This window comes from Oncorhynchus clarkii, chromosome 28 (genome assembly GCF_045791955.1).
Source record: "Oncorhynchus clarkii lewisi isolate Uvic-CL-2024 chromosome 28, UVic_Ocla_1.0, whole genome shotgun sequence".
NCBI lineage: Eukaryota > Metazoa > Chordata > Actinopteri > Salmoniformes > Salmonidae > Oncorhynchus > Oncorhynchus clarkii.
This window is the reverse complement of record NC_092174.1, coordinates 5146372-5170338: the sequence shown is the minus strand read 5'-3', so window position 1 is coordinate 5170338 and position 23967 is coordinate 5146372. Positions and strand designations below refer to the sequence as shown.

Sequence of the window (23967 nt, the reverse complement as noted above, 5' to 3'; positions counted from 1 at the left end):
TGTACATTTTGCATAACGACAGTATGAGCAATGGAAAATTGCATGACTTAGTTTTGAATTTTGACATTGATAAAACAGAATTTAAAGGTGGACTCTGCCATTTCCTGGTTGCAAATATTCTAAGAGTTTGCCTAACAAAACAAGCTAGTATAGAGAAATATATTTTCAGCTGTTTGAAACTGCAAGCATAGAAATAGATCTACCGCTTCTTAGACTTGCTTTCAGTGAGTGATGGATCTGTAACACACATTTGTGAATTTGCTCAGCTTGCCCAGAAAGGGAGACTTTTGCAATGTCATACTGAAGCTTAATACATACAGGTACTACAAATTGTTTAGGGAAATCGCCTACAGCCAAGGTTAGTGGGGAAAAGTATAGCTGTACTTTGTGGATCGTCTAATGCTGCGTTCATGCCCAAGTCGGAAGCTCTTAATTACCAGTCAAGTCGTGGATGCATGTAATTTCCTTAGGTGTCAGAGCTCAGGGATAATAAGACTAGCTTCCCACACGTTCAAGTGCCACCTGCTCACTTGGTTATGGCTAGAAGTAGTGTACTATATGGAATAGGCTGCCATTTCGGTTGCAAACCTACCCCATCAGTAACAGAGCTGAGCATACTTCTTACATTAAAGCTCTATAAATATCAACTAACGGTTGAAATCACACACGAAGAATTCACAAGAAAAAAGTGCATTTTATTTTAGAGGGTTTGACCAGATGTTTCAATGGAGGGAAAGCAGCAACAGTCCTCCCTCTGCACAGACTGTTAGACCCAAGGACAAAAAACTCCTCAATATGCCCCTCCCAGTCAAAAACTCTGTAGAAACCAGTCTTGTTCAAAAACATAAAAAAAGCCTCAACCGCTTTAATTAGAAATTTCCTTAAGTTAAAAAAAAAAAAAAGTTGCAACAAGTTCATAAACACCTAGAAAGGCATTGAACGCGTAACAGCCCCTGTAAAAGATCTCGTCCCAGTTGAATAAAAGTGCTCCAGGTCAACAGGGGGAGCATGACTTTTCCATTCGTCCCTTTATTTCATCTCGCTTTCTCCAGTCTCATTTCTCCTTGTGAGAAAGGTGTGAGCGATTTGATGACGCCCCTGACTCGCGAGGAGGTGTGTCCCGCACAGCCCCTCCTATTTGGAGGGGTGGCTAATCTGAGTCCGAGTCACTGCTGTCCTCTGAGGAAGAGCTACTGGAGCCCTCGGATGGGTCGTCGTCATTCTAGAGGATAGTAGAACATCTGGGTCAAATCCATTTTACTATTAGTGCTGTGATTGTACTAGGCAAACTAAATCAATCGAATAGTCCAATCAGATCTCTCAAAATGCAAACTCAGGTAAACTAAGCACACCTCAAATACTTTGTATTTGACCCAAGTCTACACTAAAGCATAGTGCCGTTCACCTCATCTTCGCTGTCGGAGCTGCCAGACGATTCTTCATCATCAGAGTCTGACGAGTCCGTCTTATCATCCTCGTCCGAGTCGGACGTATCCTGCTGGAGAGCAGGTAAAGGGTCTTTACTGCAAACTCACACGTTTACAGAATGGTGCACAGCATATACATTTATAACAGCACATGGAATACACAATTACAGGACAAACATGATAGCATAACAAATACCACGCACACAAACACCTTAAGATAACAAGTTAAACACACAAACTAAAAACATACTGACGTAAAAGCATGTAAGAGTAATCAGTGTCACACTCCAACTGCCGCAGACTGTTTGAGCCTTAATCACAGTAAGGACGACTAAAGCCCACAGAGGAATCCAGGTCTTGATGATCTACTTTAACTCAGGGTTTCCCAAACTCAGTACTGGGAGCCCCCTGGGTGAATGTTTTGGTTTTTGCCCTAGCACTACACAGCTGATTTAAATAATTATACTGTTTAGCGCCTGGGGGGCCCCTGGATCAAGTATGGGAACTCCTGCTTTAACTAATCCTAAACCATTAAAATTGCAGGAGCCCACACACACAGCACAGGGTACCACAGTCTGACCACCACCCATGCAGCTGCCTCAAAGTCCGAGTGTTTGTGTGTGAGTGAGTGAGTGTGACTAATGCTTCTCTGTGTGTGAGAGAGAAGCAGTCTGGCGAGAGCGGCGGAGTTACCTTGGCCCGGTACGCCATGGCCCGCTTGCCCCCTCCGACCTCTGCTGAGGCTCTGGCACCTACCACCTTCCCCTTCACTGTCGCCATCAAACACACCTTGGCCCCCTGGGTGCCCCGTGCCTTGGTGGTGCTCCGCCGTTTCTGCATGCGGGGTGGGGGAGAGAATTAGGAGGAGGATGAATAGATGGAGGAAGGTGTGGAGGGAGAGAACGAAGAGGGAGAACAGGGTGGCAAAGATGGAGGGTGGGCAGCACACAAACACGGTTCAAGCTCAAAGCAATGATGATTAGTAGCTAGATGCTAATATGATTACGTTTTTACCCCCCATTCAAATGCAGTAACGTTAGATGCCCGCTTGTGCATACAGATAGTCTCTACTGCAGTCACATCAGGCTACAACGACAGAACAAGGCAATCTAATTTACTAATCTAAATCAAATATATTTGGTGTCAGCTTTTAGTACTCCAGCTACAGAGAAGAGTAGCTATGGAATATGAAGGATATGAATGGGGAATACAAATCAAATCAAATTTTATTTGTCACATACACATGGTTAGCAGATGTTAATGCGAGTGTAGCGAAATGCTTGTGCTTCTAGTTCCGACAATGCAGTAATAACCAACAAGTAATCTAACTAACAATTCCAAAACTACTGTCTTGTACACAGTGTGAGGGGATAAAGAATATGTACATAAGGATATATGAATGAGTGATGGTACAGAGCAGCATAGGCAGATACAGTAGATTGTATCGAGTACAGTATATACATATGAGATGAGTATGTAAACAAAGTGGCATAGTTAAAGTGGCTAGTGATACATGTATTACATAAGGATACAGTCGATGATATAGAGTACAGTATATACGTATGCCTATGAGATGAATAATGTAGGGTAAGTAACATTATATAAGGTAGCATTGTTTAAAGTGGCTAGTGATATATTTACATCATTTCCCATCAATTCCCATTATTAAAGTGGCTGGAGTTGAGTCAGTGTCAGTGTGTTGGCAGCAGCCACTCAATGTTAGTATAATAGCATTAGTGATAAGGGTTATAGCAGGAGTATGAAGTTCTACAGCTGCACCATCAAGAGCACTGGATCACTGCCTGGTATGGCAACTGCTCGGCCTCCGACCGCAAGGCACCACAGAGGGTAGTACGTACAGGCCAGTACATCACTGGGGCCAAGCTTCCTGCCATCCAGGACCTCTATACCAGGTGGTGTCAGAGGAAGGCCCTAAACATTGTCAAGCACAGCAAGCAGTACCGGAGCACCAAGTCTAGGTCCAAAAGGCGTCTTAACAGATTCTACCCCCAAGCCATAAGATTCCTGGGGCGGCCTAGTGGTTAGAACGTTGGGCCAGTAACCGAAAGGTCAGCTCGGGGATTCGATCCAGCAACAAGGTAGAAATCTGTTCCCCGGACGCCGGAGACGTGGGTGTCGATGAAGACAGCCCCCCACACATCTCTGATTCAGAGTGGTTGGGTTAAATGCATAAGACGCATTTCAGTTAAAGGCATTCAGTTTCACAACTGACTAGGTATCCCCCAGTCCTGAACAGCTAATCAAAGGGCAACCCAGACTATTTGCATTGACCCCCCCCAATCCTCTTTTAGGCTGCTGCTACTCTATGCATAGTCACTTTAACTCTACCTACATGTACATATTACCTCAATTACCTCAACCGGTGCCCCCACACATTGACTCTATATTATATACCCCCTGTATATAGCCTCACTATTGTTATTTTACTGCTGCTGTTTAATTATTTGTTACTTTTATTTAAACAATTTTACTTCACCTCTTGAGTGTAGGGGGCAGTATTTTGATGTTTGGATGAAAAACGTACCCAAATGAAACTGCCTATTTCTCAGGGCCAGAATCTAGAATATGCATATAATTGTCAGATTAGGATAGAAAACACTAAAGTTTCCAAAACTATCAAAATAGTCTGAACCAACCAGGAAGTGCTGTTTTTCCTGAAACCTCTCTGTTCCATTGCATGCCTTCCCTCCATTTAAAGGGATATCAACCAGATTCCTTTCTCTGTGGCTTCCACATGGTGTGAACAGTCTTTAGACATAGTTTCAGGCTTTTATTCTGAAAAATTAGCAAGAAGGATCACATCGTGTCAGTGGATGGCTGGGTGCCAGCAGAGTTTTGCATGCGCAACAGCTTGGAGCAGACATTATCTCGCTCCTATTGAAAAAGCTACGGTCCGGTTGAAATAAAACAACCTGAGGATTGATTATAAAAAATGTTTGTCATGTTTCTACGAACTTTACGGATACTATTTGGAATTTTCGTCTGCACCGTCGTGACCGCTCGAGCCTGTGGATTTCTGAACAAAACGCGCCAACCAAATGGAGGTATTTTGGATATAAAAATAATCTTTATGGAACAAAAGGAACATTTATTGTGTAACTGGGAGTCTCGTGAGTGCAAACATCCGAAGATCATCAAAGGTAAGCGATTCATTTTATTGCTTTGACTTTCATGACCAATCTACTTTGCTGCTAGCTGTTTGTAATGTTTTGTCTGCTAAGAGAGATGTCCTAACAAACGCTTGGATAGCTTTTGCTGTAAAGCTTTTTTGAAATCTGACACGCCAGGTGGATTAACAACAAGCTAAGCTGTGTTTTGCTATATTGCACTTGTGATTTCATGAACATTAATATTTTTAGTAATTTAATTAGAATTTGGCGCTCTGCAATTCAGCGGATGTTGACAAATGATCCCGCTAACGGGATTTTAACACATTTTTCGTAACTGCATTGTTGGGCTTGTATGTAAGCATTTCACCTGTTGTGTTCGGCATATGTGACAAATACAATTTGAAGGGTTATAGCATGAATGTATGTTTGCCAGCAGCATACCACCCTGCATACTACTGCTCCTGGTCAGTCCCTGGATGGGAGAGCAGATGCTGCTGGAAGTGGTGTTGGAGGGCCAGTAGGAGGCACTCTTTCCTCTGGTCTAAAAAATATCCCAATGCCCCAGGGCAGTGATTGGGGACACCGCCCTGTGTAGGGTGCCATCTTTCGGATGGGACATAAACAGGTGTCCTGACTGAGGTCATTAAAGATCCCATGGCACTTATCGTAAGAGTAGAGGTGTTAACCCCCGGTGTCCTGGCGGTCACCTAATCATCCCCAGTTTACAATTGACTCATTCATCCCCCTCCTCTCCCCTGTAACTATTCCCCAGGTTGTTACTGTAAATGAGAACGTGTTCTCAGTCAACTTACCTGGTAAAATAACGGATGAATAAACAGTTCAAAAAATGTTTGGGGCATTGTATATGAAGTGCTATCTTGAATGAGGGTTGAGTGGGATGTCAAGAACATATTTGAGAGAGTGCAACTCACTGTGGTGGAGAACTCTTTATAAACAGCTCGCTCCTGGGGAGAGAGAGACTGAAGGGGAAAAGAGAAAGAAAGAGGGAAAAATAGTAAGGGGGAAGAAATGACAAAATAAATTCTGTTAAAACGGATTTCTTCCAAAGGCTCTGATGTTAACATTTGATCTATCATTTCAACTGTTTAATGATTTTAGAAGAATACAACACAGGTTATAAGTTTGCGTCGTGTATCAATGTCGCCTTACGCAATCTGTCTCGTTCAGTTTGATATTTTAATGCTTATTTGATTATTTTCAGGCAAGGCGACCTTCGGTGTCCACTGTTCAGAAAGTTGCCTAACAAATAGTCATTATTTGACCCAAAGATTACCCTCCCTTACCTTGACCCAGGCCTCCAGCTCGGCCTTGTACTCAATCTGCAGCTCCTCCACCAGCTTCTTGTACTTGTCCTTGTGGCTCTGGCTGAGTTTGTGCCAGCGCTTGCCGATCTCCACCATGCGCTCCTTCAGGCTGAAGTGGTTTAGCTCGCCGTTGGTCAGCAGCTCCTGGGAGAACATCTGGTAGCCGCTCCTGCAGAGAAAGAGAGCGACAGGGAGAATGGTTTAATTCAAGATTAATTACACCCACAGATCAGTCAATATAAACTAAAGGGTGTGAACGTTTAAATGAAATGTAATACTTAACATTTTTTAAATCACAGTGCAGTTATCACAAAACGACCACTAACAGGTCCCTCTCCTCATCCTAAAGGGAAATATTTAACAAAATAGGCCTACCTAACGCAACATAGCTGTAATATTAGTGGGGATATGCAGCATCTTTCAAATTATTTGCCACAGATACAAAGCACTACACACATCTTTAACAAAGCGCTGATTACAGAAATGATTGCAGTTGATATGCGGCCAAATTAAAGGACTGCCAAGCCCATTTGAGCCGCAACCTGCGCTACTGAAACAGGTGCGTCTCTCTCAGCAATATCCTTGTTCACCATTACTCCCATTTCAACAGGGTGTTTATTCTTTTTATAGTGGGAGTTGAGACATACAGCTAGCAGCATTAGAAAGCAACAATTATTCCCCTTTTAACCAGTAGATACCCACATTTGGTGCTTGTTTTATTTTGCCCTGTGTTTCATTTGTGAGTTTAAACTTAGTGGGCAGAATTTTGTTAAACATGAAACAAACTTGGCCCCTAGAATAATGAATACACAATTTGCCTCCATCAAAACAAGTTTTTTTTTGTGCATATTTCAGTCTGGATCCTGTCTAAAGTTATGGGGGGTTGTAACCTATTCTAAAAATGGCACACTATAGCAGTTTGCAAAACATCTTAAAATAAACAAGACTAATGTATTATTCTAAACGGCATCATATTTCCCTACTTTAATCAACCAGTCCATTTTGAATTTATGGTAAAGCCGTTGTGGTTTGGCAAGGAATGTTGCTCCTGTACAGTTGTTTGTGTATCCCATCAGTTAGATAGATACGTTTTTATAGGCAGTAATTTCTCATGGGAGGCGCGCAGCATTCGTGTGTGTATAAGTAATGGTCGAATCGAAATTGAGTGAGAGACGTAAATGGAGGGAAAAGAGAATGTAGGGAGAAGAACTGTGATCACTTGGCTGTTTACTCTGTTGCGAGTCGCTAATGCACATACATGAAATGAAATGGAAAGAAGTCAACGTGAATTAACGGTTGTCTTCAGGATAAAATGTCAGTTTATGTAACAAAACAAGCAAGTATAGTGTAGAGAATAATTGTTCCATCTAAACCACTGAAATATATTTTCCATAACCAAAAATATTGTATTTTTAGCTGTTTGAAGCTGGTGTACAAAACCAAAAGTAAAAGACATCAAAACTAAAAACTTTCTGAACGGGAAGCTTAGAAATGGCGCACATAGAACAGATTTACCGCTTTTTGGACTTGCTTTCAATGAGAAGTGTGAATCTGGTCAGGTCGCCCAAAAAGTTACATGTTGCAGTTTAAACGTTGTCCATTTGTCGCATCCCTGATACAAACTGCAATCCATAAGCAAAGGAATGGCATAGGTCCATCTAAATACACTGAACAAAAATATAAAAACGCAACATGTCCCATGTTTCATGAGCTAAAATTAAAGATCCCAGAAATGTTCCATATGCACAAAAAGCTTATTTCTCTAAAAAATGGTATTTTATTTAACTAGGCAAGTCAATTCTTATTTACAATGACGGGCTACCAAAAGGCAAAAGGCCTCCTGCGGGGACAGGGGATAAAAATAAATAAGCAAATATAAGACAATAAAAAGCCACTCTAAAATGATCAGTTTTCTCAAGTTTGTGTGTGTGCGCAATTGGACTGCAGGAATGTCCACCAGAACTATTGCCAGAGAATTTCATATTAATTCAAGCCACCTCCAACATAATTTTACATAATTTGGAAATGCGTTCAACCGGCCTCTCAACCGCAGATTACGTGTACAGTATGGCGTTGTGTGGGCGAGCGGTGCCCCATGGTGGCGGCGGGGTTATGGTAAGGGCAGGCATAAGCTACAGACAACAAACACAATTGCATTTTTATCAATGGCAATTTCAATGCACAGAGATACCATGACGAGATCCTGAGGCCCATTGTCGTGCCATTCATCCGCCGCCATCACCTCATGTTACAGCATGATAATAAATGGCCCCTTGTCACAAGGATCAGTACACAATTCCTGGAAGCTGAAAATATCCCAGTTCTTCCATGGCCTGCATACCCACCAGACATGTCACACATTGAGCATGTTTGGGATGCTCTGGATCGACAGTGTGTTCCAGTTCCCGCCAATATCCAGCAACTTCGCATAGCCATTGAAGAGTAGTGGGACAACATTCCACAGGCCACAATCAACAGCCTGTTCAACTCTATGCGAAGGAGATGTTTCGCACTGCATGAGGCAAATGTTGGTCACTCCAGATACTGACTGGATAAAAAAATATTTAAGGTATCTGTGACCAACAGATGTACAGTGCCTTGCGAAAGTATTCGGCCCCCTTGAACTGTGCGACCTTTTGCCACATTTCAGGCTTCAAACAAAGATATAAAACTGTATTTTTTTGTGAAGAATCAACAACAAGTGGGACACAATCATGAAGTGGAACGACATTTATTGGATATTTCAAACTTTTTTAACAAATCAAAAACTGAAAAATTGGGCGTGCAAAATTATTCAGCCCCCTTAAGTTAATACTTTGTAGCGCCACCTTTTGCTGCGATTACAGCTGTAAGTCGCTTGGGGTATGTCTCTATCAGTTTTGCACATCGAGAGACTGACATTTTTTCCCATTCCTCCTTACATTTATTGGATATTTCAAACTTTTTTAACAAATCAAAAACTGAAAAATTGGGCGTGCAAAATTATTCAGCCCCTTTACTTTCAGTGCAGCAAACTCTCTCCAGAAGTTCAGTGAGGATCTCTGAATGATCCAATGTTGACCTAAATGATTAATGATGATAAATACAATCCACCTGTGTGTAATCAAGTCTCCGTATAAATGCACCTGCACTGTGATAGTCTCGGAGGTCCGTTAAAAGCGCAGAGGAACACACCAGGCAGGTCCGAGATACTGTTGTGAAGAAGTTTAAAGCCGGATTTGGATACAAAAAGATTTCCCAAGCTTTAAACATCCCAAGGAGCACTGTGCAAGCGATAATATTGAAATGGAAGGAGTATCAGACCACTGCAAATCTACCAAGACCTGGCCGTCCCTCTAAACTTTCAGCTCATACAAGGAGAAGACTGATCAGAGATGCAGCCAATAGGCCCATGATCACTCTGGATGAACTGCAGAGATCTACAGCTGAGGTGGGAGACTCTGTCCATAGGACAACAATCAGTCGTATATTGCACAAATCTGGCCTTTATGGAAGAGTGGCAAGAAGAAAGCCATTTCTTAAAGATATCCATAAAAAGTGTTGTTTAAAGTTTGCCACAAGCCACCTGGGAGACACACCAAACATGTGGAAGAAGGTGCTCTGGTCAGATGAAACCAAAATTGAACTTTTTGGCAACAATGCAAAACGTTATGTTTGGCGTAAAAGCAACACAGCTCATCACCCTGAACACACTGTCAAACATGGTGGTGGCAGCATCATGGTTTGGGCCTGCTTTTCTTCAGCAGGGACAGGGAAGATGGTTAAAATTGATGGGAAGATGGATGGAGCCAAATACAGGACCGTTCTGGAAGAAAACCTGATGGAGTCTGCAAAAGACCTGAGACTGGGACGGAGATTTGTCTTCCAACAAGACAATGATCCAAAACATAAAGCAAAATCTACAATGGAATGGTTCAAAAATAAACATATCCAGGTGTTAGAATGGCCAAGTCAAAGTCCAGACCTGAATCCAATCGAGAATCTGTGGAAAGAACTGAAAACTGCTGTTCACAAATGCTCTCCATCCAACCTCACTGAGCTCGAGCTGTTTTGCAAGGAGGAATGGGAAAAAATGTCAGTCTCTCGATGTGCAAAACTGATAGAGACATACCCCAAGCGACTTACAGCTGTAATCGCAGCAAAAGGTGGCGCTACAAAGTATTAACTTAAGGGGGCTGAATAATTTTGCACGCCCAATTTTTCAGTTTTTGATTTGTTAAAAAAGTTTGAAATATCCAATAAATGTCGTTCCACTTCATGATTGTGTCCCACTTGTTGTTGATTCTTCACAAAAAAATACAGTTTTATATCTTTATGTTTGAAGCCTGAAATGTGGCAAAAGGTCGCAAAGTTCAAGGGGGCCGAATACTTTCGCAAGGCACTGTATATCTGTATTCCCAGTCATTTGAAATCCATAAATTAAGGCCCCATTTATTATTTCAATTGACTGATTTCCTTATATGAACTGTCACTCAATAAAGTCTTTGAAATTGTCGCATGTTGCGTTTATTTTTGTCCAGTATACATATTTACAGTGCCTTCAGAAAGTATTCACACCCCTAGACTTTTTCCACATTTGGTTGTGTTACAAAGTGGGATTAAAATGGATTTAATTGTCATTTTTGGTCAACAATTTACACAAAATACTATGTAATGTCAAAGTGGAAGAAACATTTGAACACTAATATATGTTGATTAGTTACATATTATACCCCGAGTCAATACACGTTAGAATCAACATTGGCAGCGATTACAATCCGCAAGTCTTTCTGGGTGAGCTTTCCACACCTGGATTGTGCAACCTTTCCCCAATTGTCAAGGTCTGTCAAATTGGTAGTTGATCATTGCTGGACAACCATTTAAGTCTTGCCATAGTTTAGACAAAAATCTGCTTGAAAATCTAACTCGTAACCCCAGTGTAGATTTGGCCTTTTAAGTTATTGTCCTGCTAAAAAGTGAATTCATCTCAGTGTCTTGTGGAAAGCAGACTGAACCAAGTTTTCCTCTAGGATTTGGCCTGTGCTTAACTCCATTCCATTTATTTGCTGAAAAACTCCCATCCCAGTAACAAGCATACCCATAACATAATTCAGCCACCGCTATGCTTGAAAATATGGAGAATGGTAGTCAGTAATATTTTGTACTAGATTTGCTGAATACATAACATGTTGTATTCAGGACAAAAAGTGAATTACTTTGCCACATTTGCATGATTACTTTAGTGCCTTGTCATAAACAGGATGCATTTTTTGGAATGTTTGTTCTGTACAGGCTTCCTTTTCACTGTCAGTTAAGTTAGTGTTGTGGAGTAACTACAATGTTGTTGACCCATCCTTCAACTCTGTAACTGTTTTAAAGTCGCCTTTGACCTCATGGTGAAATCCCTGAGCGGTTTCCGACAACTGAGTTAGGAAGGACGCCTGTATCTTTGCATTGACTAAGTTAATTGATACACCATCTAAAGTGAAATAAATACCATGCTCAAAGGGATATTCAATGTCTGCTTTAAAAAAAAATTGTACCCATTTACTAATAGGTGCCCATATTTGCAAGGCATTGGAAAACCCTGTTCTTTGTGGTTGAATTGGTGCTTGAACTTCACTGCTCGACTGAGGGATCTTACAGATAATTGTATGTGTAGGGTACAGAGATTAAGTAGTCATTCAAAAATCATGTTAAACACTATTATTGCACACAGAGTGAGTTCATGCAACTTATTTAGCATATTGTTACTCCTGAACTTATTAACTCAAGATATCAGCTTTTAATTTTTTATAAAAAATCTGTAAACATTTTGAAAAACATAATTCCATCTTGACATTATGGAGTATTGCGTGTAAGCCAGTGACCAAAAACTGAAAACGTTTTAAATTCAGGCTGTAACACCAAAATGTGGAAAAAGTCTAGGGGTGTGAATACTTTCTGAAGGCACTATATAAATTGATAAAGGGACATACAAGGGACCTACACAAACAACAATTAGCAACACACAAAAGCAAGTGAATCTAAGAGGTTCTAGACAAAGTGCCTGAATAAGGTTTTGAACGACATGAAAAAGGACTGAGCAAATAGACAGAGAAAATGAAAAAGAACATGGGCCAGGATAAGCCAAGAAAAGAAACCATATGATAAAAAGACACCAGTAATAGCAATAACACTCAAAAGAGTCAGCGTGTGGATACTCACACTGGTGGCTTCTTGGGCTCCCCTTCAAACTTGGGTTTCCTCTGGCCTGCTCCTGACTGGGGCATTCTAGACTCCAACAATTCCCTCTGTGGGAGAAGAACTGTCATTACACCACGAGCACAGTCCACACACACACACACACACACACACCTGGGTGTACTGTACATGTCAAATACTTGGAATACGGGGGCTCCATTGTATCGGGCAAATTAAATCAAGTATTTGAAAGTATTTGACCCGGTCAGCAATAGGGTTAATGGTATGCCCATGAAAATTACACACCGGGACAGTTGAATGGATAATCAATAGAAATACACATTACATACATTTAATTTTTTACCCCTTTTTCTCCCCAATTTCATGGTATCCAATTGGTAGTTACAGTCTTGTCTCATCGCTGAAACTCCCGTATGGACTCGGGAGAGGCGAAGGTCGAGAGCCACGCGTTCACAGAAGCACGACCCAACCAAGCCACACCGCTTCTTGACACAATGCCTGCTTAACCCGGAAGCCAGCCACACCAAAGTGTCGTAGGAAACACCGTCCACTTGGCGACCGTGTCAGAGTGCACGCGCCCGGCCCGCCACAGGAGTCGCTAGAGTGCGATGGGACAAGGACATCCCTGCCGGCCAAACCCTCCCCTAACCCGGACGAAGCTGGGCTAATTGTGCGCCACCCCATGAGTCTCCAGGTCACAGCCAGCTGCGACAGACTCGAACCAGGATCTCTAGAGACACAGCTAGCAACTGCGATGCAGTGCCTTAAACCACTGTGCCACTTGGGAGGCCCTCACATTACATACTTCAACAGTGTGCAAACAGTGACATCCAGCAAACAAACACGCAAATGTCAAGACTCTGGTACAATGGCAGAAAGCAGAAGAAACAAAGAAGAACGAGAAAAACTGAGATCACGCAAACGCATTCAGACGGGATGGATCCACCAACTCCACATTCCGTCTGGGCTGGAGGGATGGTGGAGAGAGAGGAAAGAGAAAGGGCAGGGGGTGGGGAGGGGGAGGGCAACCAACATTTTGACATTTCTTCAGCACAACCGAAGAAGACAGCGGTCAAACATCTGGTCACTGACCACGGGCCGGTACTGAACCTCGTAACGCTTCTGGTCATCGGCCGCCTTCTTGATCCACGGGATCTTCTCCTTCTTCTCCATGGCCTTCCAAGCCGACTCCATGGCACTCTGGGCCTTCTTGCGGTCACTCTAACCACAAGACACAGGACACAGAATTTTTAAACCTTAGGACTCTATGGATTAAAACGCATCCCTAGATGCAGTACGGCAGGGGCCACAACTGGCCCACGAGCCAATTTGATTTGACCCACCAAGGTATACCGTGTTTAAAAAATGTTGTAAAGTTATGTTGTTGGAAAAGAAAACTACTTTAATATAAATGTAAAACACTAAAACCAAATAGAAAACTATGTATATGGACCTACAGTTTATAAAAAAATGTTTTTATCTAGGGCTCACCCTGTACTTGGCCAGGTAGTCTCCTATGACGCTCTGTTGCCACATCTCCTCGGCAGTCTTGGGCGTCTCAGGGATTTTGGTCCTCTTCTTGCCGTCACGCTTCTCTTTCGCCGTTAGGCCAGCGTGCACCCAGTGCTCCAGCTCAGCTTCGCGACAGCGCTCCTGAAGGAATGCGATAGAGACAAACCTGGCGTCAATGCAGGTGACATATACATTGTGTACCTAGTACACTTTTAAGAAATAGGAGGACGTGCTCATTGTAATGGATATCAAACTGTGTTTGAAACTGTTCCATTTTTCTATTACAATAAACCCGTCCTCCTATAGCTCCTTCCACCAGCATCCACTGCTTTAAAATGTAAACGATCCACCCTCACTGTAGCTTAACAGCTCAAACATCCCCATGACCCAACATATGAAACGCTTAGTAAACCTTACTTGTGCCTGACCAGGTGAAAAAAGCATTCACTGTAACTTAGAAAGCTATATCCCAACTTGCCAAGTGGCTGATAGGTGGTGACATACCTGTTGTAGTTTTGTGAGACCCACCTTGGCGGAGGGGGACTTGGCTCCATGCGGGCTGCCAGCAGCCCCCATGCCCAGCCGCGAGCCCCCCAGCTTCTCCTCCGTCATCACGCGGTCCCTCTCCTCCTCTGGGAGACTCTGGGGAAACAGAACCGACAGAGGCTTTCATAGACTTCCACTTCTAAAACTCAGGTTAGCTAAGCATGAGTAGTGTGATATGTACAGTACTACAGATATGGTTATATTCAGTTCTACCTACCTCTAGAAACCTCTGTAGGTCAATTTCATACTGCTTCTTTTTCTGTAGCCAGAAACACCAACAGCAGGGTGAAAGAAAGAGCATTGCTCAGATTTGTGAATGACAAAAAAACAACTTTGTTATCATGACAGAAATCCTTTTAAACCTTCACAACACTTCTACAGCTATAAACAGGTATTTATCTATATTTTCTGCAAGGTTTCCCAGAAGCAGAATGACATGGCAGCAAAAAACAAACAATTGAAACCAATAGAGGCCAAAATACTTGAAGCAGCTATTAAAAAGAAGCAGAGGACCAAGTCCAGGACTTGTTTACGAAATGAAAAAGAAAATACTGGTGTTTCATTGCATTTCCTCATGAACGGAGCTGAACAAGACTGACCTGCTCACAGCGTTTCTGAAACATGTCCTTCTCCTTCTGCGTCATCACCTTCCACTGCTTACTGCACAGCACCATACGCTCCGTACTGGGAACATCCTTCATGTTCACCATCAGCTCGGCACAGTATAGGGAGTAACCGTTCCTGAAGACCGAAAACCATTAGCTCAGCGCCATAGAATTTAACTACACCACAGGTCTTTAAACCCCACAGAAACCAAGAGCTAACTTACTGTTTGCAAATAAATAAAGGATCTCCTATCCATAATCTCTGGATTAAAAAAAATAATGAGGGCAAAAATCCCTTTTGGTCTTTACAGAACTGCCTAAAGACCACAGGGGTCTGGCAGTAGTAGCGCTGCCGACACTGGACCACATATTTCCTGGCGACAGGGGGTTTGAGCGCCACCTCAGTCGCTTTTCTGTGCCCCTATACATTCCTCTACCCTCTCTCCACTTGCCCACTATTCTTTCATTCAAATAATGTGACTCCGATCAAGCAACTTACGGCGGTGGTTTGGTTGGCCTGCCGTCAAACTTGTCCTTGAGCTGCCGCTCGGCTTTGGTGAGGACGGACTTGACGTGCTCTTCAGCATCTGGATGGGCCTCTTGGTAGACCTTCATACTGCCCTGTAGTGAGAACCATAGATTCAATCAAACTTTTTGGTTGACAATGAGAAATTATGGACAATTTCTCCTCATCAAGACTTAATCTGTGAAATTGTAATTGATTGTGACTTTCCTAAAAGGGATTAAATACTATTTATTTAGAATGTGCATGTTACTCTCTAGGCAGTGTATATCACACATGATGAATTAGAAAATGTGCTGGTTTACTCTACCAGGAAAAGGTAGTAAAGGATTACCAAGTTGTGTCCTGACAAGGTGCTATACTATTAAATATTTACTCTTGACCCTTCACCTCTAACCTCTTACCGCATAGTCTTTCTGCAGCTCCAGGGCCTTGCTGATCCATTTTAGTCTCTTCTTGTCTGAGAGCTGGGACCACTGTCTCCTCAGAGCCTCCTTCAGCTCCTTTTGGCTCACCTGGTAACCCCAGAGAAAGGAAAGGCATTCACCATTCACCACAAAGGACTCCAACAGGGACATTTTCTTTTGAGGGTGAATTAATGGAAGCACAACACTCAACATTTCCATTCAGCAAAATCCCAGACTTAGCTGGATGGGTCCTCTGCAAACACTCACATCAGGGTGGAGCTTCATGTAGGTCTTCTTCTCATGGTTGTACCACAGCTGCTGGGGCGTCTTGGGCTTCTCAGGAAGGTCCGACTTCTTTCTCTCCTCTATCAACTCCGGGTGGTCCTCTCTGGACGTGAACAAGAGCAAAGATATTAAGGCAGCTGTATATGGGTGGTATACCCTTTCAACAAACAGGGTGATCACCTGCGGGTTTTTTTCAAGGGAAATTAGTCAGCTTTGGAAAGTGTTGGTTATTATCCAGTAGAGGAAGTTAATTTGGCCACCGAACACTAAGTAACTTGTTAACCGGCTTAAAAGAGACAGAAAATGCCACTCACTTGAATCGGGCCATATTCTTCTCAAATGACTCCTTCTCTCGCTGAAACTCTGTGATGTACTTTTGCTGTAGGGAACAGAGAGTAACCCTCAGTGAATTAGCTATTAACTGAAAAACTAACAGAGCTGCTACAATTGAAGATGTGTAGCTGTACAGAAAGATATCAAATTTGAAGCAAGAAAAGAAAGTAATTAGTTCAGTGATGTCATGTTTAGATGCGAGAGCTGCTTTGAATTAAATAAAGATGATCCCAAAGGCATAATGAAAAAGCAGGGTAGAGTTGACCATCACCTTTTTCTTGTCTGGGAGCTCCTTGTATTTCTTGGACAGAATCTTGGTGAGGTCAAGGTTGCTCATCTCCGGGTGGATCTTGGCATACTTAGCTCGCTTCTCCATAAAGAACCGGAAATACGGTGTAAGTGGTTTCTTTGGGAAGTCCGGGTGTGTCTAATAGGGTGGAAAACAGAATAATTGCCATTCATATGGTAGAAGGCGTGAGATTGGCAACAGTATTGTGAATGATCAAGTCTCCTCCTCCAAATAACCCTAGTATTTAATGGAATGTCATGAGTACAAGGTAAAATCTGATTCTTTACCTTCAATTTCTTCCCTTTGTAAGGGTTCTTCACAAACTCAATGACGTCAACTATGAGCTCTGTCATAGTCCTAAACTTCCGCACCTGAAGACAGTATCAAATAGATAAAAAACTGAAATTCTGTTGTAAACATTTTTATAGTGCCATTTTGCCAGTAGATAGAGACGACAGACATTTTTTTCTGCAATTTCTGTGACACTCTTCCCTCCACACAGAAAATAGATTTTCTGCTTTTGTGATTGGCTGAAATTATGATTGGCTAACCTCAGTAGACACCTTCGCCCACTTCTGTTTGCACATGTCACCAGTAAAGTCTCCGAAGCAGACCTTCTCCCAGTCAAAGTGGGACTCGGTGGTTTTGTATTTCATGGCATCACCATCAGGCAACAAGCTCTGAATCCTCTCCAAAAGAGTGAGGCAGTCCTCCTTACTCCATGCATCCACAACTAAAACAGACAAACTGACAACCATCAAGCAACATCAAAGGGCATGTGTTTAATTTGCTTTGACTGGCCCCTTTAGTAGACACAATAAACCTCAAGCTGACACTGGAATAGATAAACAACTGACAGACATACCTAAGCAAATGTCAAAAACATTGATCTTTCAAAGTCAACCAGAATTCAACACAATATTACAACATAAAAACATGCACCTACATGTAATTACATAAGCATGAAGGAAGGATACACAAAATTACAAAACTATTACTAGAAGAAATTATATAGCTTGTGGTTGATGAATGGTGGTTTGATTATTTGGCCTACCTGGCTCAGTTTTTATCTGAATGGTCTGGGAGGCAGAGGGCACACTGCTGCTGCCGTTCATGGTGCAGCGTCTGTGGGCAGCTCAACTGACCCGATTCCTAGAGATTCTGGAACCACAAAATCAAAGCAAACTTTATTTGTCACAGGTGCCGAATACGTGTAGACCTTGCCGTGAAATGCTTACTTACAAGCCTTTAAGCAAAAGTGTAGTTCAAGAAGAGTTAAGAAAATATTGACCAAATAAACTAAAGTAAAAAATCATTTAAAAGTAACACAAAATAACGAGTCTATATTACAGGGGGTACCGGTACAGAGTCAGTGTGCGGGGTACAGGTTAGTTGAGGTAATTTGTACATGTAGGCAGATATTCCAATACGTAAAGATATTGATCTACACAAGAAGATTTCTCAAATTCAAGAACTGACTTTTGACGTTCCAACCACGGGTTCTAATACGTTATCCTATGGTTATGTCCACGACTAAATATGTTCAAAAACATTGACACGGAGAGGGTGCACGTCGTGCATATTATTCAGCTGACGAAGGTCAAACGTCTTTACTACAAGTAGGCTAACCAATAGGCCATGCACAGTTGCCATGGGGTGTTCCTAATGTTTGGTATAACAGGCGTCACTGTGCACACAAGTTTCCCCCTGGCAACTTCAGACTATAGGCATACACTCTTAAAACGACCATGATGCGTTATAAGCACAACCAAATGAAGAAACTCTTTGCACTGTAACTGACAGCGAAGAGACCTGGGACTGAGTCCCTGTCAGTCTGCCATCCGAATTTGCTGCAAAGTTCTACTGCGTAGCCTAGGTGAACACCTTGCATAGTCATAGTGTAGAACCCCTGTATATAGCCTTGTTAAATGCTACTTTGTTAAAAAAAAAAATTACTTTAGTTTATTTAGTAAATAAATGTCCTATATTGACCTGCCCTCCAAATTTGCATCACCACTATTTTGCAGCCCATTATACACCAAAGCCAGACTATACCTTCAGCAGCCCACTCAATTGAGTAACCATTACCTGTAAGCTACAGTGGGCAAGGGACTATAAATTAGACTATAGCATTTCAGCATTACAGACCTATCCAACGGCTGTGTGAGGAGTGAAGCAGGGATAATTCGCAAACGTGTCTGTGGCACTGCAGTACTTAGTATCTGGTGTGGCCACCAGCTGCATTGACTGTTACTTTTGACCCCCCTTTGTTCAGGGACACATTATTCCCTTTCTGTTAGTCACATGTCTGTGGAACTTGTTCAGTTTATGTCTCAGTTGTTGAATCTTATGTTCACACAAATATTTTCACAAGTTTGCTGAAAATAAACGCAGTTGACAGTGAGAGAACGTTTCTTTTTTTTGCTTATATACACTGCTCAAAAAAATAAAGGGAACACTAAAATAACACATCTTAGATCTGAATGAATTAAATATTCTTATGAAATACTTTTTTCTTTACATAGTTGAATGTGCTGACAACAAAATCACAGAAATTATCAATGGAAATCAAATTGATCAACCCATGGAGGTCTGGATTTGGAGTTACACTCAAAATTAAAGTGGAAAACCACACTACAGGCTGATCCAACTTTGATGTAATGTCCTTCAAACAAGTCAAAATGAGGCTCAGTAGTGTGTGTGGCCTCCACGTGCCTGTATGACCTCCCTACAATGCCTGGGCATGCTCCTGATGAGATGACGGATGGTCTCCTGAGGGATCTCCTCCCAGACCTGGACTAAAGCATCCGTCAACTCCTGGACAGTCTGTGGTGCAACGTGGTGTTGGTGGATGGAGCGAGACATGATGTCCCAGATGTGCTCAATTGGATTCAGGTCTGGGGAACGGGTGGGCCAGTTCATAGCATCAATGCCTTCCTCTTGCAGGAACTGCTGACGCACTCCAGCCACATGAGGTCTAGCATTGTCTTGCATTAGGAGGAACCCAGGGCCAACCGCACCAGCATATGGTCTCACAAGGGGTCTGAGGATCTCATCTCGGTACCTAATGGCAGTCAGGCTACCTCTGGCGAGCACATGGAGGGCTGTGCGGCCCCCCAAAGAAATGCCACCCCACACCATGACTGACCCACCGCCAAACCGGTCATGCTGGAGGATGTTGCAGGCAGCAGAACGTCACGTCTGTCACATGTGCTCAGTGTGAACCTGCTTTCATCTGTGAAGAGCACAGGGTGCCAGTGGCAAATTTGCCAATCTTGGTGTTCTCTGGCAAATGCCAAACGTCCTGCACGGTGTTGGGCTGTAAGCACAACCCCCACCTGTGGACGTCAGGCTCTCATACCACCGCCATGGAGTCTGTTTCTGACCGTTTGAGCAGACACATGCACATTTGTGGCCTGCTGGAGGTCATTTTGCAGGGCTCTGGCAGTGCTCCTCCTGCTCCTCCTTGCACAAAGGCAGAGGTAGCGGTCCTGCTGCTGGGTTGTTGCCCTCCTACGGCCTCCTCCACGTCTCCTGATGTACTGGCCTGTCTCCTGGTAGCGCCTCCATGCTCTGGACACTACACTGACAGACACAGCAAAACTTCTTGCCACAGCTCGCATTGATATGCCATCATGGATGAGCTGCACTACCTGAGCCCCTTATGTGGGTTGTGGACTCCGTCTCATACTACCACTAGAGTGAAAGCACCGCCAGCATTCAAAAGTGACCAAAACATCAGCCAGCCAGCATAGGAACTGAGAAGTGGTCTGTGGTCACCACCTGCAGAACCACTCCTTTATTGGGGGTGTCTTGCTAATTGCCTATAATTTCCACATGTTGCCTATTCCATTTGCACAACAGCATGTGAAATTTATTGTCAATCAGTGTTGCTTCCTAAGTGGACAGTTTGATTTCACAGAAGTGTGATTGACTTGGAGTTACATTGTGTTGTTTAAGTGTTCCCTTTATTTTTTTGAGCAGTGTATATATATGATCACTGGTGACCAATGATTATAGGTTACAGAAATAATCCCTGATCTGACATGACTTGGTTGGTAGCCTAGCATAAAATCTATTTTCACACATCTATCGGTGATGTCTTCGAGGATGGGAGGAATGAAGGCTGCATAGGTTATCCCAAAACAGGGGCATCGTCTCCGTTACAGGCTATGCATTCCTCTCAGCTATACCGCTAACTTAAGCTACTTGTTCATCGTATAGAGGCTAGTGTCTACTCTAGACCTGCAATAGGTTATAATAATGGACCGTAAAATTGCTCAGACAGGGCTTTACTATGCAAGCTGCACATCACAGGGGTTCCGGGGCAGCCAATGTGCCCGGGATGCACAATCCTTCGACGCAATCCGTGCATTAGGCTACATTCACAAGATAATATGTTTAGGCCTATTGGGCTACTTCATTGGAATTGTACTAAAACACCATGTCATTACGCATATTTGTAAATTAACCATCCATTTAGACATATTGGCTAGGCCTAGCTGTTAGACTCTATGCAAGGTGTTGGCATATGCAGGGGATTGAGGATAACATTGTAGTGAATTTGAAGGGAAGCCTGTAGGAACTGATGCACACAACTCCATGTCTTCACAGTCAGTGACAGTACCATTCATTTTCAAAGGAATAAAGATGATTTAGAAAATTATCACAACAATATCAAAATCTCAATTCTACAGTGTAGAAAATGTGTCAATTAAAAACAGTTTTATATTATTCAATTTAAACAAGTGGATCAGAAAATAGAGAACTTAAGAGATTGAAACTAACATTATATTATTATATTTTAATCAGTGTATTAGATCATTAGACTAATAAGCGTTACATGGACCCTCGGTCCCAGTCCATCCTATCTATCTATCCAACCTTTATCATATGAGAGAACAACATTGCGTAGCCTACTTCAGGGCAGTGGCACACAATATAATTGTAGGACCGATCAATGTTTTGTTTCATCGTGTGATTTTTCAATGGCAGCGGAATTATTTTATGTTGCAGATATGAAAATAAGGTCCTTATGCTTCCAAAACTGTACCGCGAGCGTGTGTTAAATGTTCAGACCAAGCTACAGGGCTCTTAACTCCCGTACAGAAGACACCGAGGTCCAATGACCTCGGAGTCATGATCAAGGGCTTGGGACCGATTAGTTCCGCGGCCAGGCTGGCATTTTTCTGCTTATTTTCCATCGGGCCCCTAACCGAAAGCCTAACTAACCGCGACTGGTTTGGTATATAGGCTAGCCTTGGTAGATAGCCTAGGCGGAGGGAGCGTTTTAGAGAATAGAATGTTGGAACAGCTTGAACATTCCATGGCGGCGGGCTGAATCGAACTGCCAGAAAGTGCGCGACTACCCCCGCCCGTATCCCCCAATCGGTGGCGCAGCTGTGCACTCAACCGAGGCGCCGCTTTCTCGGTGTATAGGCTACAGTGTTATGGCCCGCTCATAAGGTCAAACTTCGGAACACACAACAGATCCTCCAAACTTATTCGAGAACATAGGCCTCCTACATTGCACACAAAAAAACTTGCCACATGCATGCATTTCCCATCTACCGATACATTTTGGGAATATCTAAAACTATGAAAATATATTAAATGCTCATCATATACTGCATTCAAATATTTCGAGGGGCCGTGGCATTGCTAATGTAATGTACTTCTATTTTTGAGTCAAGGCTACTCATAGCCTTATAAATGTCTTGGGAACACCGACCGTTTTCTGCTTCCTACCCCAGTAATGGCGCCCTTATTCCGGCAGGAGTCAAAACGCAGCTTCCGCTGGCAAGAAAAGTATTCTTACCGAACACATTTTTGAAAATAACATTATATTATACCACGAAATGTTACATAAAAAAAACGCTCAGTCGACTTAATTTCTTATTAACAGCCTGGATGTGTAGGACACGTGCAGTTTGGTAGTATAATTCGTTATTTTGTGAAAAGTCGTGTTAATGGTATAATTTGGAGGAGATTGCACAATTAACTATCCATGTGGTTTTATAAGCTACCAAAATGAGTAAGTGCACATTTCAGAAACGCTTATAAAGTGAGGATTTCCTGAAAAACAGATACGCGAGCGGGCGCATCTGTTTGCTCTTGCCCCAAAGCTCTCACTGCAGAGCCGCCATGAGTGTTACAAAGACTGGGGGAGACACGACTTGAAAATCGCTTATAACGTCGTCAAAACACAACTTTTCACTCACCTTTCGTGACAGTTAGAAACCAGCGTTGATACTAAAAATCAAGGTATTCGTGTTAATTATTTTAGGGCTGTTTAAGTGTCTATTTTTCAGCCGTAAACCCCAGGGAGTCAGGTTGAAACGGATCCGACAAAAGAAGCGTCTGTTTCGGTATGAAACTCCGCCCAACGCCGCAGGGGGAGGAACTCCAAGGGAAAACATGCGAGAAAAAAGGAGACAAAGGCGGCAGTATTTCATAAGAAATTGTTTTATTGTGGTTCTGTAATATCTTTAATGAATAACGCATTTATTTTACACATTTTATCAATTTAAAATCATTTCGGTATTTGTTGACAATTCATGATTGTATTTTATTCTTATAGTGATTATCAATAGTGTCTTATTTAAAATCCTTAATTCTAACTAGACATTTATCGGCCACCCCCTTCATTTTAGCCAGAGTCCATGACTGCTAAACCGATTAGCCTATCCTCGGAATAACACGGGGCCTCAGAACAAGCCAAAATGGGACTTGAGAGATCCAAGGATGGATGTAAAGTTTCATTCAAGGCTCGAATTCGAAAGGCAAGGGAAAATAAATGAAACGTTCAAGGAGCCTATAGCCTTATAGCACTAGCAAGCCATATATTTGCATGCAGGTGTCCTGATAATATCCAAGGTCTTGTTTGCTAATGCCTATTCTGAAATGACAACTCTAGACCATGGACATACTTCACTTTTTCCTCAGTCCAGCCTTTCATGTAGGCTACCAACACCAATAGTGTGCAACTGCAGCCAGTAATTCAGGGCATTCCTGCATGTGATCTAGAGTCCCATTGTGTCTCCTTTATGAACACCCCTCCCCCTTGGTTCCTGCATGAACACCCCCCTTCGAGCACCCAGTGAAACTGCAGCCCGAAATTCAGAGCATTCCTCTTGAGCATCCAATTGGTTCCTTCATGAGTCCCCCCCATGTCGAGTATCCTATTGGTTCCTGCATGAACACCCACCCTGAGCACCCCATTGTTCCCCCCTCCCCACAAGCACAACATCTTCACGCTTGTGTGACATTTTTGAATGTGGGTCAAAAGGGCAATAAAAGTATCTGAGTTTTTTCACCGGTAGACAGTGTCCTTCGCTCCCACCTGCCCTCACCCTCGACATATGAGGGCGAGGACACTACCGGTCGCCCCTGCTTCATGTT

General features: G+C 42.8%; 1 protein-coding gene across 7 annotated transcripts; it reads right to left on the bottom strand.

Annotated features, from left to right (window-relative positions):
- Positions 1 to 674: 674 nt before the first annotated feature.
- LOC139387594 (nucleolar transcription factor 1-like) lies at positions 675 to 22948 on the bottom strand. Of its 7 annotated transcripts, none has more exons than XM_071133947.1 (20): positions 22788 to 22948; positions 17621 to 17727; positions 17118 to 17299; positions 16854 to 16937; positions 16549 to 16704; positions 16259 to 16323; positions 15927 to 16047; positions 15657 to 15767; positions 15229 to 15350; positions 14724 to 14865; positions 14342 to 14383; positions 14083 to 14220; positions 13558 to 13719; positions 13159 to 13287; positions 12070 to 12155; positions 5863 to 6052; positions 5491 to 5538; positions 2121 to 2261; positions 1406 to 1498; positions 675 to 1222 (listed from the first exon to the last, which is right to left on the bottom strand). In XM_071133947.1, exons 2-20 carry the CDS (start codon positions 17679 to 17681, stop codon positions 1151 to 1153), a joined length of 2145 nt encoding a protein of 714 aa, XP_070990048.1. In that variant the 5' UTR covers positions 17682 to 17727; positions 22788 to 22948; the 3' UTR covers positions 675 to 1150. The 7 variants fall into 7 exon arrangements, with proteins under 7 accessions (XP_070990048.1, XP_070990050.1, XP_070990051.1 ...); XM_071133949.1 differs by having other exon boundaries at positions 1406 to 1495; XM_071133950.1 differs by having other exon boundaries at positions 13177 to 13287.
- Between the last annotated feature and the right edge of the window lie 1019 nt (positions 22949 to 23967).

What these genes read in the sequence shown, in the direction of transcription:
- LOC139387594 (XM_071133947.1), bottom strand. Translation starts at nt 17,681, where the DNA reads ATGAACGGCAGCAGCAGTGTGCCCTCTGCCTCCCAGACCATTCAGATA. An exon ending in ACATGAAGCTCCACCCTGAT is followed by an intron (nt 15,768 to 15,926) that starts GTGAGTGTTTGC and finishes TGGGGTTACCAG; the next exon opens with GTGAGCCAAAAGGAGCTGAA. An exon ending in AGCTGCAGAAAGACTATGCG is followed by an intron (nt 15,351 to 15,656) that starts GTAAGAGGTTAG and finishes TTCTCACTACAG; the next exon opens with GGCAGTATGAAGGTCTACCA.